This window comes from Panthera tigris, chromosome E2 (assembly GCF_018350195.1).
Source record: "Panthera tigris isolate Pti1 chromosome E2, P.tigris_Pti1_mat1.1, whole genome shotgun sequence".
In the NCBI taxonomy this organism is placed as follows: Eukaryota; Metazoa; Chordata; class Mammalia; order Carnivora; family Felidae; genus Panthera; species Panthera tigris.
This window is the reverse complement of record NC_056674.1, coordinates 61,120,419-61,133,506: the sequence shown is the minus strand read 5'-3', so window position 1 is coordinate 61,133,506 and position 13,088 is coordinate 61,120,419. Positions and strand designations below refer to the sequence as shown.

General features: G+C 48.2%; 1 protein-coding gene across 7 annotated transcripts in view; it reads left to right on the top strand.

The window, feature by feature from the left end:
* FANCA (FA complementation group A) overlaps positions 1 to 13,088 on the top strand; it is a 60,461-nt gene that overhangs the window by 23,422 nt on the left and 23,951 nt on the right. For 4 of the 7 annotated variants that reach the window (XR_006212129.1, XM_042970447.1, XM_042970446.1 and 1 more), the window contains exons 15-20: positions 2,618 to 2,728; positions 3,807 to 3,902; positions 4,009 to 4,068; positions 4,922 to 5,010; positions 5,708 to 5,768; positions 5,848 to 5,897. Coding sequence is in view for 5 of the 7 variants with exons in the window: in XM_042970447.1 (XP_042826381.1) it covers positions 2,618 to 2,728; positions 3,807 to 3,902; positions 4,009 to 4,068; positions 4,922 to 5,010; positions 5,708 to 5,768; positions 5,848 to 5,897 (467 nt within the window). In the remaining 2 variants the exon portion in view is untranslated. The other 3 variants (XR_006212130.1, XM_042970451.1, XM_042970449.1) reach the window with 3 other exon arrangements.

Sequence of the window (13,088 nt, the reverse complement as noted above, 5' to 3'; positions counted from 1 at the left end):
AAGAGGTCCCGGACTGCCCTTCAGTGTCATGTCTCCTGTCCCCAGGGCGCTCAGCAAGTGTCCCCAGTGCGTGCAGCGTGTGCTCTGCTGTGGTGTCCTGGCTGCTTTATCCTTCAGGCCAGTTGTCTGCAGAGGCTCTTTGCCTCTTGTGGGCAGTGAGTGGTCTGAATGTGGCGCGTTTTAAGTAGCGGTGCTCTGGTCTGCTCGTGAAATGAGATTGTGGAAGCAAGGCCTCGCAGAACTCCCTGGTGGCGAGACAGCGGTGTGAGCAGGGGTTTGGGCCGGTCTTCTGGGGGAAGGGGGCCTGCTGGGAAGGGCAGCTGCGCCGGAGCGTGTGGCGGGGGTGACGGGGTGGGGGGGGCGGGGTTGAGCGTTTGGTGTGATTAAGTTAGGAAGCAAGCGGTGCCCGACTCCGCTGGTTCCCGCAGGCGTCCCTGTGCTTGTGCTGAGGGGCGGGAGGGAGGCGGCGCCTGTCAGGTCTTTGTTCCTGGAGGGGGTCTCTCCGTGAACGTGGTCTCTCTGGGCCCAGCCCTCTGAGATGAGCAAATCACCTCGCCCTGTGTGCCCCGGGGGCTCTTCAGGTCTCTTCAGATCACGGTTTCCGTGGCTCCGGTCCCTGGGCCGTTTGCCTGCCTTCTCTCCTGGAGCAGCACGGTGCCTTCCGGGCTCTCCCTGAGCCAAGCCCCTGCCCTTTAGAACTCTAGGCCTGAAGCCCTGCCGATTGCAAGAACTTGAATGGGCCCTCTCGCTTTCCGAGCCGGTTGCCGTGGGGCTCCGTCTTCCCATGAGCTCCCCTGTGTGCATTCTGTCCTCACCGTCCCAGCACAGTGGCCGTGATCTGTTTCTCTCCCAAACCACATCTCTTCTCGTTCTGCCGGTCTTCGGGTTGATTTCTGGGGCACTTGGGATGATTTGATGGTTACCTCGTTGTGTTCGTGGGACGAGGGGAGTCTCGGGCCCTCCTATTCCGCCATCTTCCCCGTATCTGGTGGCTTTTTGTGTCTGCCTGTCTGTCTGCACCCTCCTCCCACGCGGGTATGTTGTGTGCTCTGACGGAAGTGCTCGGCCGGCCTCCCGCCACAGGAGCAGTGGCAGCATAGTTCTGGTGGGCGGGGCTGGGGCAGGACCTGGTGTGGCTGGGTGTTGGGTTCTCTTGGCAGAGGCTCACTGGCTCTTTGGGTCCATTGGCCGTTCTGGAATTCCCGACACTCCCTGGGAGCCCTCGGTTCCCTCCCGGGAAAGCTGGGTTCGGTGTCCTGAGGAGTTGTCCTCCTTGGCCACTTCCCCTGCAGTCACGTTGTCTCCTCACAGAAGAGTGAGAGTTTCTGTGTGTTCAGAAGTGGCTTCATCATGTAGAATGTGTATGTTTAGGGAAGGGTCCTTGTTAGGGGAGCTAATGCACTGTGCCTCCGAGGGTCACAAAAAGAGGCCACAGTTACTGTTTTCTATAGGAATGTGTATATATGGTACTATTTATTTATTTATTTTATTTCAGAGGAAGCTGGGGTGGGGACAGAGAGATGGGGGGAGAGAGAATCCCAAGCAGGCTCTCTGCGTTCAGTGCAGAACCTGACTTGGGGCTCGATCCCACAACTCTGGGATCATGACCTGAGCCAAAACCAAGAGTTGGACATTCAACTGACTGAGCCACCCAGGTGCCCCTATAGGAATGTATTTTTTTTTAATTTTTTAATGTTTATTATTTATTTTTGAGAGAGAAAGAGCACAAGCGGAGGAGGGGCAGAGAGAGGGGGAGACACAGAAACCGAAGCAGCTCCAGGCTCTGAGCTGTCAGCACAGAGTCTGATGTGGGGCTTGAACTCACGAACTGCAAGATCATGACCTGAGCCCAAGTCAGACACTTAACTGACTGAGCCACCCAGGTTCCCCTAGGAATGTAGTTTTACCTTTTCATTTTAAACTTTTTTTTTTTAATTTTTTAAATGTTTATTTACTTTTGAGAGAGAGAGAGAGAGACGAAGTGTGAGTGGGGGAGGGGCAGAGACCAAGCGAGACACAGAAACCAAAGCAGCTCCAGGCTCTGAGCTGTCAGCACAGAGCCCGACCCGGGTCTCGAACTCGCGGACATCATGACCTGAGCTGAAGTCGGCTGCTTAACCGACTGAGCCACGCAGGTGCCCCATAACTTGTCGTTTTTTTTTTTTTTTGTTTTGTTTTTTTTTTAACATTTTTTATTTATGTTTGGGACAGAGAGAGACAGAGCATGAACGGGGGAGGGGCAGAGAGAGAGGGAGACACAGAATCGGAAACAGGCTCCAGGCTCCGAGCCATCAGCCCAGAGCCTGACGCGGGGCTCGAACTCACGGACCGCGAGATCGTGACCTGGCTGAAGTCGGGCGCTTAACCGACTGCGCCACCCAGGCGCCCCAAACTTGTCGTTTTAAATAACCCCTCAGCCCGTCTCTTCAGTCAGGCAAAGCCATAGCGTAAGATTTCAGGGCCCCAAGCGGCTCTGTTTCCTTTCATTGCAATTGAGTTTCTGTCTCTGTGGCGGAGGCACGGCTGCCGCCAGGCGCCGTGTGACAGATCGCTGTGTGGCGGGCACAGCCCCTCGTGGAGCCGGCCACCTGGCCCTCACGCCGGCCTCTCCCTCCAGGCCTCCTTTGGGAGCTCGAGGGGCTCCCACTGTTGCAGCAAGAAGACGCTGGTCTTCCTCTTCAAGTTCCTGTCAGACCTCGTGCCCTTTGAGGCGCCCCGGTACATGCAGGTGAGTGCAGTCCCAGCCGCCCGGGCGTCCCTCCTCCGTGCAGGCCTCAAAGGAGGGAAGTCATCGCGCCCCGGGCACCGGGGCCACGTTTGGGACGGTCGATCGCCCGGGAACCAGCCGGCGCGCGTCGCTGGCAGGCGGTCGGTGAGCGCGGTGTCGAGTGCAGAGGGTGGGGCGGGTCTGTTGCGGGCACAGGAGGGCGTCCCCAGCCCCCGCTCAGCGGGAGGAGCACGTGCATGTGCGGTCCAGCCCCATGTGTGTGTTTTGTTTTTTTTTTTTAATTTTTTTTTTAACGTTTATTTATTTTTGAGACAGAGAGAGACAGAGCATGAACGGGGGAGGGGCAGAGAGAGGGAGACACAGAATCTGAAACAGGCTCTAGGCTCTGAGCTGTCAGCACAGAGCCTGACGCGGGGCTCGAACCCACGGACCACGAGATCATGACATGAGCCGAAGTCGGCCGCTTAACCGACTGAGCCACCCAGGCGCCCCAAGCTTTCTTTTCTAAAATGAGATGACTATAGCCAGCATTCTTTGGGCGGGTAGGGCACCTGGAGTCTGATTTTCACTTCTTTTTTTGTAAATACGACATTTGCCTTACGTTCCAAAGAATACATCTGATGGGATGGAGGAAGGAGAATAAAGAACTTGCCGCCACTGAGTGAAGCCCAGAACTTCCTTCCCACCCTTCCGTGGGGACTTGACCCCTTGTCTCCTGGGCACTGCTGTGGTGGTGCTGTAGCCGCAGCCCTGGAGGACAGCGCCTGAGCGGGGGCGCTGGGGTGCGGTGGGTGAGGGGCCGGCTCTGTGGGTGGGCCCCACCCCATGCTCTCCCTGGCATGGCCCTCTTCTGAACGCCTCTTCTGGCCCTCTTCTGCTCCATGGATGTCCGTGGGAGCAGGTAGAGACCCTGGGATTCTGTCCCACCTCTGGCTTCAGCCCCCAGGGTCTTTGGCTAACCCTTGGACCCTCCCGACGTCCGACAAGTGCAGCTTTCGGAAGCGGGCTGTTGCTGCCTCCCCGGAAAGTCACCAGCAGTTCACGGGCTGGTGTCACCTGTTCTGCCATCTGCCCGCAGGCGCACATTCTCCACCCACCGCTGGTGCCAAGCAAGTACCGCTCGCTCCTCACAGACTATGTCACGCTGGCCAAGACGCGTCTGGCCGACCTGAAGGCGAGTCCTGGCCTCCCCTCCCCAGCAACATCTCCTTCCTCAGCCTTTCCCCGCAGAGCCCAGCGCCTGCCTGGTCCTCCCATCCCCAAACACGTCTCCTCTGCAGGTTTCTCTGGAAAACATGGGCCTCTACGAGGATCTGTCTTCAGCCAGGGACGTGACAGAGGTAATGTCAGCTCGGTTCTACTGCCCCTTGTGGCCTGTCGCCTGTGCTCACCAAGCTCACTCTGAGCTGAGCGTTTGAGCCTTTTCTTTCTGGTGCAGCTTGAGGGTGGGAGCTAACTGGCAGGTACTTACTCTGTGATGCTCTGCCCTTTTCAGAGCAGGAGCAAAGCAGGTCACTGTGTGAAGGAAAGTCTGTCATTTAGATCTTGGTTCATGTGGGTTTGCATAGAGCAGGAGGTCTTTCAAATGGGGTAGGGGGAAGATCATGTTTTTCTAAGAATTACAGAAAAAAGCGTTAACTATATTTACGTAAAGCAGAAGTCAGAATGCTGTATGGTGTTTGTATGCATTGTTTTGAGAGCCTCAAAAGCTTTGTAAAAGCTGTGAGCTGCCGGAGAGCCCTCACAGCGGCCCGTAACTCGTTCGGTGAATATTTGTAAGTGTTTAATGCAGCTGTCCATTTAAGATTTCTTGCTGCTCATAAGTCATTTCACATTTTTTTTTAAGTCTCAAAAGTTAAGACTCTTCCCCTTCCCACTTCAGATCTTTCTTTAGACCCTTTTATTCTCCTCGGGGGACCCGGGAGGGTGGCAGGGGGTCCCAGACGTGTCGAGTGGTTAGTGGGGCGGCTCATTGCCAGATGCGAGCTCTCTGAGAGCAGGAAACAGCGGCTGGTGCCTTTGTGTGGTCTTGCTGGTAATGGTTGGAACGTTCCCTTGCCGTGCTGGCAGTGAGCACTCGCCATCCACCTTGACATGGCAGAGCTGTGCTCGAGGGGAGGCTCATGACACCCTTCTCGGTGTCTTTTCTTCCACATCCTGTGTTCCCTTCCCACCCTCCCTGTACGGAGCCAGCCCCACAGCCAAGCGCACCAGGATGTGGAGAAGGCCATCGCAGTGTTTGAACACACAGGGAGAATCCCCTCCGCGGTCATGGAGGCCAGGTAGGGTCGTGCTTCCCCGAGCCGTCCTGTCTGTTCTCAGAGGCAGTCGGAGTAGAATGGCTTTCCTATTTGTGGGTCTCCAAGGGTAGACGTCCAGCAAAAGTCGTGCAGAGCCTTTCTTTGAACCTTGTTTTCTTGATAAAAGCTGACAGGTAGTGTGGAGAAGGGCCCCCACTTAGGGGGTTTAGGGCAATAACTTTGTCACTGATGCTTCATGGGTGACCGAAGTGCAGCCAGGACAGAATCGAATAGCACAATTGTTGTGGGTTTTGTGTGGTCCCGAAACGTTTTCAACTGTGGTCACTGCCAGTGTGCGGCAGCTTTTCGAAGGCCTTGCTTCTCAGAGCTGTGACCTGACCCCCGCTCCCAGGATTCCGAGCTCAGCCCCAGGGGAGCGCCCACAGCTGACCTGAAGTGACCGGCCCAGATCGCACGGCTGTGCGGCGGGCAGAGTGCCTTCCAGATTCCCTGGGACGCGAGCTTGTTGCTTCCCTGTGTGGGAAATGTCCCAAAACGGTGAAAAAGAAGACTTAAAACTGTGGCGTGATGTCACAGCCACGTGATAGGATGTGAGACAGCCTCTGAAATGTAGTGAGTGTCCGTGGAAATGGATTTCGTCGTCGTCAGTAAGGGGCCCTAATGCCTGTGTCGTCTGAACGAGTGTGTGACCCTCCTACCCTGCTGTCCTGTGCTGCAGCATCTTCAGGAGACCCTACTACACGGCTCACTTTCTCCCTGCCCTCCTCACGCCTCGAGTGGTCAGTACGTGCGGTCGCGGGCCTGGGGCCCCGCTGGCAGAGAGCGGGTGCCTCGCTTGACCCCCATCTTCCCCCGCAGCTCCCGAAAACGCCTGACCCCAGAGCGGCCTTGATCGAGTCCCTGAGGAGGTACGTGAGGACACCTGCTTCCGGGAGGGTTCTTGACAAACGTAAAGGGTTGTGCCTCTTGTGTGGAGGAATGCGTTTTATCTCGTGGGTTTTATTTATGAACTATTGGCTCAAAATCAGTTGGTTAAGGTTTTAAAAAGAAAATATTTTTGATACTGACTATCATTTTTCACTGAGGATTATCAGTGTGGGGATTCAAGAAAGTCAGGTGATTGGTCCATGATCGCTGTGAAAGAATTTAGGCCAAGAAAGAAGAGAACAGGGAGACTCGGAAGCCTTGCTCTGCAGCAGGTTCGGCGGGACCTGAGACCGCAGGGCAGGGCACGCAGCCTTGGCTTCCCAGCTCACGCTGGGACCTCCCCCAGCCGAGAGTTGACCAGCTTCCCTGTCTTCCTTCCTGTAAATCCTGCTTCCCAGTAACCCTCTTACAAAGAACACAGCGATAAGAAGGTCGAGGAGAATGAGGCTAGAACGCAAAAGTAAACTTTGTCATCTTATATATAATAGGACTATTCTCTGGGATCCTTATTTTTATTTATTTTGTGTGTAAAAGAATCCAGAAGTACAGAGACCCGTGCAAAAAGTGCTCCTGTGCCTCACTCACATTCATGCTTTGCTGTGCCTTTCCTTTTTTATGTTTTTGTTCAAAATAAAATTGTATAGGTATTGTTGAAACCCTTCTCAATCCGGCTCCCTGACCTGCTTTCCATTTTCCCTCTCTAAGGAAACCATTATCCTGAGGTTCACGTATAATCTTTTTATTTATTTGTTTTTATTTTTTATTTTTTTATTTAAAAAAAAAATTTTTTTTTTTAACGTTTATTTATTTTTGAGACAGAGAGAGACAGAGCATGAACGGGGGAGGGGCAGAGAGAGAGGGAGACACAGAATTGGAAGCAGGCTCCAGGCTCTGAGCCGTCAGCCCAGAGCCTGACGCGGGGCTCAAACTCACGGACCGTGAGATCGTGACCTGAGCTGAAGTCGGACGCCCAACCGACTGAGCCACCAGGCGCCCCTGTTTTTATTTTTTTAAGAAAATTTTTTTTAATGTTTTTACTTATTTTTGAAGGAGACAGAGACAGAGCATGAGCGGGGGAGGGGCAGAGAGAGAGGGAGACACAGAATCCGAAGGAGGCTCCAGGCTCCGCCAAGCTGTCGGCACAGAGCCTGACACAGGGCTCAGACTTACAAACCACGAGATCATGGCCTGAGCCGAAGTCGGACACTTAACCGACTGAGCCACCCAGGTGCCCCTTTTTATTTATTTTTTTTAAACATTTTAAAATTTATTTTTAAGAGAGAGTGAGCCAGGGAGTAACAGAGAGGGAGAGAGAGGATCCCAAGCAGGCTCTGCACTACCAGTGCGGAAGCTGACACGGGACTCGGACTTTGAACCATGAGATCATGACCTGAGCCTAAATCAAGAGTTGGACGCTTAACCAACTAAGCCACCCAGGTGCCCCAATCGTTTTCTATTTTTAATTTTATTACATATATTTAAAGGTACAAAGTATGTGTGTATACATGCACATATCACCCCGTGTCCCTCTGCAGTTGGTGTTTTCACTCACCCTGATGGCTCTGGGTCACTTGACCAATAGCATAGAATTCTGTTCTGTGGCAACCAGCTGCCATGTTGCACAACCCCGCGGGTGCTGTGGCCTGCAGCGTGACTACCTTGATTAATTTATCCATCCCCTAGAACAGAACTCTTAGGTTAACTCCATTATAATGCTCTTTTAATAGTGCTTCAGTGAACGTCCTTGGATGTGTATCCATGAAAATTCCAAATTTTTAGGGGTGCCTGGGAGGCTCAGTTGGTTAAGTGTACGACTCTGGGTTTTGGCTCAGGCCATGATCCCATGGTTCGTGAGATCGAGCCTCACATTGGGCTCTGTGCTGACAGCACGGAGCCTGCTTTGAAGTCTGTGTCTTCCTTTCTCTCTGCCCTTCCGCTGTTTATTCTCTCTCTCTCTCTCTCTGTCTCTCTCATTCTCTCTCTCTTTCTCTCTCAAACTCAAAAAATTTTAAACTCTGAATTTTTAGTGGAATTTCCTTAATTTATGGATTAATATTGGGTAGTTGACTTTATTGTAACTTTGTTTCTATGAACATCGCATATGTATTTAAGCTTTTCAGTAGTAGATTTTTCTATCTTGTAAATTTTTAGTTAGATTTGCTACTGGGTACCTAGATTTTGTTGTTGTGAATAGCATATTATCTTCTGGGGTTTAAAAAAAATTTTTTTTCATTGATTATTGAAGTATAGGTACTCCTGTATCAAGTAACCCTGCTGAACTTATTTATAGTAGGTGATTAGTTGATTTTATCTGTAGATGAGCACAGTAGATTTCTATGTCGAATAAGTTTGTCTTTTCTGATTTTTATGCCTTTTAGTTTTTGTCTTGTTAAATTGGGTAGGCTTCTTAGTGTAACATGAAATTGTAGAATAAGCTGGCATCGTGTGTTGTTTCTGACTGAAATAGGAATGCTTCTGATGTCTTACCAGTATTTCTATTTGCTGTAGTCTATATATTTAAAAAAAAAATTAATGTTTGTTTATTTCTGGGAGAGAGAGAGACAGAGTGCGAGTGGGGGGAGGGGCAGAGAGAGAGGGAGACACAACCTGAAGCAGGTTCCAGGCTCTGAGCTGCCAGCACAGAGCCCGACGCGGGGCTCGAACTCACGAATCGTGAGATCGTGACCTGAGCCAAAGTCAGATGATTAACCGACTGAGCCCCCTAGGTGCCCCTGTAGTCTTTATATTTTCATTTCCTTTAACATATTCAGAAAATTCCCTCTGCAGATTTGCTAAGGACTTTTAGCATCAATTTATGTTTTTTTGCATCTCTGAAGGTGGTTTTTGCTGCTGTGAAATCTGTTATGTGATAGATTACAGTGGTTTTTCCACTTTCCTTGCATTGTGGATCACCTGCTTTGTAACGATTTTTTATCACATGGGCTGTTGAACGTGGTTTCATGATGACTTTATTTAGGATTTTTGCATCTGTGTCTCATACTTTTTTTTAATTCATGTTGGCTGCTTTGGCATCAAGGCTGTATTCCATTCTCATGGAATGAATTGGGTAGCCTTCCCTCTTTCCTGTCTTCTGAAACAATTCATGTAGCACAAGGATTCTGCGTCTCTTAAAGTTTGATAAAACTTGGCTATAATATCTATTCCTCACGTCTGTCTCAGAGGCAAACTATTGACAACTGAAATCGGTTTCTTTCTTTCTTTTTTTTTTTTCATGTTTGTTTATTTAGAGAGAGTGCATGAGAGCCAGGGAGGGGCAGAGACGGAGAGAGAATCCCAGGCAGACTCCGCACTGCCAGTGCAGACCTTGACAGGGGGCTCAGGCCCACAAGCTGTGGGATCGTGACCTGAGCCCAAATCGAGAGTCGGAGGCTTTACCTACTGAGCCCCGCGGGCACCTTTATTATTTCCTGCTTTCTTTGACTTCACGCTGTCGTTCTTAAGTTCTTAAGCTGGTTGTTTAACTCAGTGTTTTACAGTCTTTCTTATGTTTTAGTTTAGTTTTGGTTTGGTTTGGTTTTGCTTATTTATTTTGAGAGAGAGAGACAGGGCACAAGCAGGGGAGGAGCAGAGACAGGGAGACACAGATCTGAAGCAGGCTCCAGGCTCTGAGCTGCCAGCACAGAGCCCGACGCGGGGCTTGAACTCATGGACTGTGAGATCATGACCTGAGCCAAATTTGGACGCTTAACTGACTGAGCCACTCACGTGCCCCTCTTTCTTGTGTTTTAATAGAGGCGTAGCTTAATAAAGTTTACCTCTAAGCGTTAACTTCAGTGCCTTCCAGAAGTTTCAACATATAGTTCTTACATTGTCATACAGTTCTAGATATTTTATTACTTGCATTATGGTTTTCTTGTAATTATGAGTTAGTTATAAACGAATTAAAACATTTTCCGAACATATAGGTGTTTGCCCCTGAGCTTTTATTGTTAATTTCTAATTTAATTACATTATTTTCAAAGATGATTTGCTTTTTATGGATTTTTAAAATATTTATGTATGTATGTATTTATTTACTTATTTTGAGAGAGCGTGAGTGAGCAAGGGGCTGAGAGAGAGGGAGAGAGAGTGCGTATCCCGAAGTGGGGCTGGAATTCCTCAACCATGAGATCATGACCTGAGCCTTAGTTGGATGCTTAACTGACTGTAGCACCCAGGCGCCCTGATGGATTTTTTTTTGAGACTTTCCCTTAGATCTCGTACGTGTTCAGCATTTGTAAACATTTCCTTTGTATTCTTTACTTTGGAGGTATAGGGTCTGTCTGTTAAGTTGTACTTGTTCCCAAGTTTTCTGTATCTTGACCAGAATTCTGTCACTTTGGTTTATCGGTTTATTAAGGATGTTTTTGTGGTTTTGTCATTTTCTCCTTGTAATTCTGTCAGATTTGTCTTTATGCATTTTGAAGCCTATGTTACTACTTGCAAACAAGTTTTTATGATTGTTAAAATAAAGCCTTCAAAAAATATATCCACCTTGCTGGATATTTTTTTATTATGTAATGTCTTTATTAGGCTTTATTTATTTATTAGGCTGTTAATGCCAGCTTTTTTTTTTTTTTTTTTTTTTCCTTTTTGGTGTTTGCATGGTATGGCTTCCTAATTTTTTGACATTTATTTCTAGGCTTTAAAAATTGTTTTTGTCAAAGTTAAGAATGCAGATTGAAGAGTCAGTTCTATAAAGTTTATTAAGAGAAATAGTCATTCCCTCCCCTCCACGCCTCCCTGCCATTTCTTTTTCTCTGGAGGCGACCATTTTCAAGTTTTGACTGATTTTTGTTATTTATCTCCATATTTCTAAATAATATTCTTATTTTGCTAGCAACTTACCACTTTTTTTGTTGTTTTAGGCAATATCAGTTGGTTTTCTGCTATTTGAGGATGAAGACCTAGGTTTTTTGCTTCTACCCACACAAGTAGATGTCCTTCATACAAAAAAATCTTTTAAATTTTAAAACTCACTTTTTTTTTTTTTTTTTTTTTTTGTTTTAGGGCTATATAAACACTATTCAGAGTTCACCATTAGGAATGTAACTACCTTCATTTCTCTGGGGCTCCTAATTCTCTTTGTTTTATCTTAATCTTTTTTGTATGTGTCATTCAGCTGCTAGCCAAACCCGCCTTCTCAGTGTCCTCTCACTCAGACCTTCAAGTGCTCCCTCTGTCGCTTCCGAGAGAGAAAGGCCTTCTGGAGCCTCCTAGCTGGCTCCACTCTGAATTGTTAGCTTCTTCTGCGATCCTCGTATCTTCTTTGACCACCTGGGAATGTCTTTGATTCTTCTCTTTCCTGGACCCTAGACCATCCTGTTTCTGGATTTACTCCCGTGTTTTGGTGGAACACATCCTACTGAAGCTTTTTAAGAAGGGTGAATGGGAGGTAGCCTTTTTTTTGACATTTCATTCAGCCCTCACATTTGATAGTTAATTTGACTGGGTGTAGAAATGTAGAAATCTTGCTTGGAAATATTTTCCCTCACATTTGTAAAATCTTGATCTATTGATGTGTAGCTTCCAGTGTCGCTATTGAGATGTTCGTTTCTGATTCTTTGCACGTGACAGGTGTTTTTCTCTCTGGAGATTTGCGGTATCTTTTTTATCGTTTCCTGGGTTTTCAAATTTCATTGCAATGTATTTTGGTGTGGGTCTAATTTCATTTCTTGGCTAGGCGGATGGTGGGCCTTTTAATCTGGAAATTCGTGTCCTTCAGAACAAAGAAGTTTTCTCGGATATTTCAAAACCTTTTGTTAAGAAAAATTTAAGATAGAAATGTAGGATAGTACTTATGTAGCCCTCAAATTCCTCTGTCCACCCACCGTTCTGGGCCGTTTTGTTTTTATTTTTAGGGAGAGAGAGTGCACGTGTGTGTGCACGCAAACGGGGTAGGAGTTGAGAGAGACAGAGAGAGCAAGAATCCCAAGCAGGCTCCATGCCCAGCATAGCTCCTGACGAGGGGCTCGATCTCATGACTGTGAGATCATGACCTGAGCCCAAATCGGTGGTCAGACACTCCACTGACCGAGCTGCCCACGCACCCTCTTCTGGGCTGTTTTGGAGCAAACCACAGACACGGACTGCTTGATCCCGCTTACTTCAGAGCGGGTCTCCTTTCCTGCCTGGTTTCTTCTTGGGGCTCTTCCTTTTCAGACATGACACCACCAGGATTGTCTCCTGACTTGTTCTCTGTTACATTTTGCATGTCTGGTCTTTTGGGTTTTTTTTTTTTTTTTCTCTCCTTTCTGGGAGATTTCTTCTGGTTAACTTGCCTGTTCTTTCTGTCACTGGATTTTTCTGTTTATGGAAATCCATTCTCCTCTAATAGCTGCGGTGTTTGATCTTAGGTCTCTGAGGATGAGCGATGTCTGAAGTGTTCTCTTCTGTGAATTTTTCCGTTTCCTCAGATGTGCTCTTTCTTTTTATTTGCATTGCTTTCTAATCTGTAAGCTACCCGCCTTCCAGTCTCTGGGGCAGTTGCGTGCTCCTCTGCTCCAGCCTGTCCTCTGCCTTGCTTTGGCCTTTGATGGCACTCCCATTCTGGAATACGGCCACCTCCCTCCTCCTTTCCCTGGCTCATCATCAGGCCTTGCGGCACTGTCGGCAGGCCTCCTTCCTGCCTCGCTGCTCACTTGGAGACTTTGTGTCCCGCAGGCTAGGCCATTGCCCGTGTCCCATACTTGGGCTGCTCTTCTGAAGGTGACTCCACAGCTCTTGTCCTTGGACTTGTCACTGTGCCATGAGAATGTGCCAGCCAGGGGTCCATGCCCTGCAAAACCCTTATCACAGGACTTTGTTCTATAATTCTCTGTATTTCTAATGACATCAGTTGGGTGCTTTTCTCAGTATTATTCATTAAAAGTAATAAAAGTCCTCTTTAAAATTTGGAAATTACCCAAACTTTAACGAGAGGAGTAAAAATCATTTATAATCTCACTACCCTATGAAAACCACGGTTGGCAGATAGGTGTATATGGCAAATTATGAAACACTAAGAACCATTTGAGTCCATGCATATAATGGGTTTTTTCTAAAAACAGAGTCCTACCATAAGGTATGGATGGTAGACTATATCATGTATTTTTGTTTTATGATAGTTTTTGAAATTGTAAGCTTGCGAACTAATTTGAGTCCTGGTTGACTTGGTTTTCATGTTTTCTCCT